The following is a 5,906-nucleotide window of genomic DNA, read 5'->3' on the forward strand; positions in this document are numbered from 1 at the left end:
AATTGATGTCTTTCATTCCAACCTAAAAGGCATTCAATTAACGATATAAAACATATAAAAGCAGGAAAACATGTTTGAGAAGCTGGAACCAATTATTGACTTAAGTGATTAATCAATTTGCTCTAAAAACAAACAAATTTCAGCAGTCAGATTGGCATTGGAGCACTAATCCAATCATCTTGATGCATATTAAGTGACAAAACAAAACAATATATATTAAAATATTACTTTATTTATGAGCACATTGTCTGCAGCTAAAGCCTAATTCAACAACAACCCACTTCATTCGACGCAAGAGAAGCCACGTCAAGTTCCTTTTTTTTTCCACGGCACAGAGGCATTCAGCTTTCATTAAATAAAAACTGTAGAAAAGTCATTAACCGGCACGTTGTACTGCAGGAACACAGGCCAATGACTGATTAGAAAAGTAACAGTTATAAAAGGCTGATGACAGCCAAGACAGAGCACGTCAATCTGTGATCTTGATCAACATGATAAGTTCGTCTAAAAGGTGCACAACTGCGTGTGTGAGTCGTGCTTTTTCTGCTAAGTACTGTTGGGATTGTAGGTCTGTCTGCGGTGAGATCAACTTTCTTTGGTATGTTGTCATGAGAAGTGGGACAGAGCTGGATGAGGAAGCGTTCTTCACAGCGGACGAGGACCAACGTCATTCTGCGGCCTCTCCGGTGTCCCACTTAGTTTTGGGTTCTTGCCACCAATCGGCCAGGAAGGACTCCTCGTAGTCTCCCATACCCTCAAACTCTGCGTCCGGATGCTCAGAGGCGGCCAGGTCTTCTGAACTTACTATATCCTAAAATACAAAACATTCACAGTCAACTTCAAGCAAGCATTTCTCTTTTATTTTCACTCCATCTGGTGATTTTAATACGTTTTTCTTTCTATAAATCTGTCACTTTTGCACTGTAATTCAGCCTTAATTGTCTCACAGTCCTCTTCCTCCTCCTCCCCCCCCTTTCTCAGGTCAAGGCAGTGTGTTGAAGCTGGGAGGAGCTGACCTGAGTTAAATGGATGTGGCACAGCCTCAGTGGCCAACACCTCCCATCCACATACCACACTCTGCTGGCGGAAAACACAGCCCCCCCCCTACTGCCTTCCTTCCGTAGCCTTCATCCCCTCTTTCTCTCTTCTCCTTTCTCTTTTTTCTTACAGCCCTTCACATAACCTCAACAGCCTGCATTTAGTCTGCTAGTCTACTCCTCCAAACTCACTAGGTAAAAGTTTATATTACGCAACTTCTAATTTATTAAACTTTTTTTTAAGAAAATGAAAATGTGAATTTGTGTACTTTAGTAACTTGGATGTAAACCCTGTCTTAAGTTAGAGTTCAGTTAAATTAGTGGTTCAGTTCAGTAAACATCAAAACAGATTTGTCTAACTTACCCTTAGAGGTCTAGTCTAGTCCTGCAGACAGTTAAAGTTTTATCTGCTGAGATTTGGAGATGTCCGTCTCTGACACCTCTGCTGGAATTTTTTCTTTTTTCTTTTTTTTTTGTGTGGTGCTGTTTAAAAATAGTCTCAGAGTTGGATATCTGAAAACCTCATCAGATATAATCTGTATGGATAGATACCACTCAGATTTTAGCAGTAATGCAACAATCTATTGTTCCTGTAAAGGAAACTCCTATCTATGTGTGTATGACGTCAAGGTTCAGGCAGTTCAGGTTATTCTGCTAACACTTCAGTACAGTGGATGTTTGGAGGCCTGCAAATTTAACACAAAACTATTTGACTTTTGAAAGAAGAGATGATTTATTCTTCCTCTTACAAATGAACAATGGAATTTGTAAATAATAAAATGCAGCGTTGCTCAATTCAATACACTCGATGGTTTTGCCACTGCAGCCTGATTTATTCTGGTATAACCAGTAGCAAACGGTGGCTAATGTTAGCTGAAGTTAGCAGACTTTAGACAGATGAATGAGAAAATGTGTCCAAACCTTTGACTGTATACAAGAGATATTACTAAATCAATTTTCTGACGATAGGATTTTCCTCTACCTGTGCTACTGTTGCAATGTGTTTTGGCTTTTGACTTGCAGGGAGCATTTTTACATACATTTACTTCACGTTTTAGAACTCTGACCATGTTTAACATAAACATCCAACATTATAACAGTATAAAAATAACAGAAAATCACAAAAAGCATGATATGTCCCCTTTAAGTGTGGTTGCTGTGCTCACAATGCCATCCAGCTGCAAAACAATACTGCTTCCCTGTATATTTGCCTTGCAACAACAACAACAACAACAGAAACATACCTCATCTTCTGTTTGTAGGTAGTTCATTGCAAACTCCAGCATCTCTTTCTGCTTGGTAGTCTGGTTAAAATATGTCAAGGCCTCCTAGGGAAAAAAAAAAAAAAAGAGACATCAGCTGTTGTGTTGACTGGAGCAGCAGGCGAGAACTAACCAGCCTCCAACTGTTTTATGGCCCTGCGTTGTTTTCTATCTCCTTTATACTAAGTCAGCTCTGTCACCAGTTAAACCATCAAAGTCCTAGAAGTGCAGATGGATCAAATGAATGAAATCCTCGTTTTCACTCACAGGCCGAGGCTGGAAGTCCTTTTCCTCCAGTCCCCACTGCTCCCGGTAGAAGCGGTAGTACGCTACATTTTGCATCATCACCTGGTCTTTGGAGTCAAACAGCATATAACTGGCTGCACACGGAGCAGCGTTCTTCACATCATTCACTGTGAAGGATCACAAAATAATACACATTACAGAAATGTATAACACAAAATGCTCCCAAAAAGCAGAGTCTTTGTCATAGTTCTTACATTTATAATAGGAAAACTGGAGGTAGTGATACATGGTGGCTACGAACTTCTCCACAAAGAAGCCTCCGACGTTGGGTGTTAGATGATCCTCACAGTTTATCTTACATTTCAGCACATCGGTGTAAAGATCTGAGGGAAGCAGGGAGGAGAAATCATATTATCGTCTTGTCTCAAAGATACTGAGCTGCTTCCGAACTGCTCTGCACTCACCTGCCAGGGTGGGATAGAAGTCTTTGAACTCTAATATCTCATACGAGCCCTCGCAGCCTGATGAGCAGAGGTTATACGCTTCAAAATACTGTATGATGGCCTGCTCCATGTTTCGGGCGCTGTTGCTGAAGTCTCCGCTGTTGTAGAGCATCACACTCTTCAAGAACACACTCTGGAAAACAAAGAGATGCATTTATAAGAGGTGGAATTTGGGAATAGCATGAATTAAATTGGTATAATGTGGGAATTTGAGCTACGGACTTCATACGGCTGCTCCTCGTGGTCAATGAGATATTCGTCCACATCGAATAGCGTCTTGTAGTAGTTCATATTCTTGGTCAAATAAGGATCTTTCGGGTTCTTCTTCAGGAAGGTGTGGGCGGCTGCTACGGCTTTCTCCACGTTGTTGAGCTGAGAGAAAATATCACAGTTTCAGTTGCAGTGGATGTCAAGAGAATGTAGTTTGACTGAACTGTGTTTTCAAGATGTCTAAAATATGAAAACACACATTCAATCATCCTGTCATTACTACTGCTCACTGGATAACATGACCTTTGACCTCTTTGATCCAATAACTACTAACACATGTAGATCACTGATGTCTGACCGCATGATTTCATATTTCTCTCAACTCACTTTTTTCTAGGGCTGCAACTAACAATTATTTTCATTATCAAATAATCTGCTGACTATTTTTCTTGATTCACTGATTAGTTATTTGGTCTATTAAGTGTATGAAAAATGTCGATCGGTGTTTCCTAAAGCCCAAGATACAATCTAAAATGTCTTGTTTTATCCCGACCAACAGTCCACAACCCAAAGATATTCAGTTCCTGTCACAGAGGACTAAAGAAACCAGAAAATATTCACATTTCAGAAGTTGGAACAAGAAAATTTGACCATTTTTGCTTAATAAATGTCTCACAACAATTAATAGATTATTAAAACAGTTGAGATTCATCTTCTATCAACCGACTGATCATTGCAGCTCTTCTTCTTTCCTTGAAGAGTAGAGCTGATCCATCTTTTGATGCTGATAACTGCATATCTTTCTGATCCAGTGTCATAATACAAATACATAACGTAATATCATAATCATGTTAGTCCCGCGTGGCTGCTTAAAAAGCATGTTTGTTGATATCGACAGCTGTTTGACCGTAAACTGGAGATCTTGTGATTACAGCAGCTAGAGTTAAAGGGTGTCTGATGGTGGCTGCTCCCTAAAATGAATGATGTCTACAATAACATGTGGATCATTATACACTCAGTAGGACAAAAAAAATGTTTTACGCAAACATATAAGACAATCTACAGTACAACAGCCTTTTTTGCCTTGTAAGCAAACGTTGTCCACCTCCCTCTACATCACCTTGTGTCTGGCAGAGAAGGATAATGAGGGGATTGTTTCAGGGGAACACTGGAAGAGACGTGGCACATGCTCAAATGCTGCTTGGTCGGCAGGAGGGCGCAAGTAAAGCAGCAGGGAAACTAGTCTTCTCATCTCGCCGACTAGAAATTTCCTCTCGGTGGGTCAAACCGGGTGGATCTGCCACACATTTTAGTTTTGCTTGGTGATTCCGCACAGTTATAGTAACTCTAAATATATACAGAATGATCCTGTGTTGCTCATACTCCCAAATTAGTTTATAATGGCCAAATCATGCAGAAACTTTCCGCTCTGAGCACACAGAGTGCGTCGTGAATTTTACGCTCACAATGTCGAATTTATTGGCTATTGTTCAGGTATGTGATGTAACTTCAGACTTGTTCAAAATTCAGACCAGAACTTTATAGGCCTGACATCATGTCTAGGACTCACCACTTAACACAAGCCCTTGATCTCACCTGGTAGTACGCATACTGTATATACCGATACGGTATCCTTTTCTCGAAAGTTTCCAGTAAATCCCTCTTTGGGTATGTGATATTAAACACTGGAAAGTCCGCCTTGCACTTTTTAAGGCACGCAGCCCTCAGCAGAATGTGGCGCACGACTAGGAGGGTGTTGTCGTGGAACACGGTATCATTGTCCCGGCTGACGGAGCTGCAACTGCTGCTGCAGAAAGCCTCGCTGTCCCGCAGCAGCCGGTGGAGCCGCAGGCTGAGCTCCAGGAACTTGATGCTCTCTGCCCAGTTCTGCGCCGCGTACTGCTCCAACGCGTGACCGTACACAGAGTCCAGGGGCATGATGTCCTTCGTTGGGAAACTTTTAAAGCTGTACTTCTCATACTGAGCCTCGACCAGGGCCAGGAGCAGAAAGGCCAGACACAAGCTTTTCAGCAGCATCTTCGCCTCCACCGGCTCCTGTTGGAAGTCTTCTTGTTTTGAATGGAGCAGGGGAAACTTCCTCTTTCTTTACCAGGGATTGCTCATGTCTGTCTGCACGTAGGCTGTGAAAGTGGCGTCGAGTTTAAGTCAGAAAACGTGAACATCCGGTCAGTTCTTTCAAAATGAAACGCACACGCACACACGCACGCACGCGCACAGACACACACACACACCCACACACAACCACACTCACACACTGTGTATTTACTACTGCATTGTATGTTTATCTTTTGTGGTCCGTCGTATAAACAGCATCACACATTACATAAGTGTGGTGAACCACGAAATTAAACATCTGTGCAAATGTGTGTACATGTTCAACAATGTACTTCTTTAGTTGAATAAGTCAATTTTAAAATTATGAAATGAACACATCAGTGACTGCTGATAAGACCAAGATCAGCAGTCTTTGTTCTCAGGACAGAGATTTGTTGTTCCCAAAGTCCAAACAGAAATGCGAAAGAAAGCTTTTAGGTTTTCTGCAACTGCTGCATGAAACAATCTACAGACTGAACTTAAACTCCAAAACACAGTAACCTTGAACAATTTTGAAAATATGATGAAATCTA

At 41.3% G+C, this 5,906-nt stretch overlaps 1 protein-coding gene across 1 annotated transcript; it reads right to left on the bottom strand.

The window, feature by feature from the left end:
* Positions 1-212: 212 nt before the first annotated feature.
* On the bottom strand, positions 213-5,414 carry p3h4 (prolyl 3-hydroxylase family member 4 (inactive)). Its single transcript, XM_067616151.1, has 7 exons — positions 4,855-5,414; positions 3,271-3,420; positions 3,010-3,181; positions 2,800-2,928; positions 2,567-2,712; positions 2,282-2,365; positions 213-811 (listed from the first exon to the last, which is right to left on the bottom strand). Exons 1-7 carry the CDS (start codon positions 5,293-5,295, stop codon positions 668-670), a joined length of 1,266 nt encoding a protein of 421 aa, XP_067472252.1. The 5' UTR covers positions 5,296-5,414; the 3' UTR covers positions 213-667.
* Between the last annotated feature and the right edge of the window lie 492 nt (positions 5,415-5,906).

Source organism: Thunnus thynnus, chromosome 17, assembly GCF_963924715.1.
Source record: "Thunnus thynnus chromosome 17, fThuThy2.1, whole genome shotgun sequence".
NCBI lineage: Eukaryota > Metazoa > Chordata > Actinopteri > Scombriformes > Scombridae > Thunnus > Thunnus thynnus.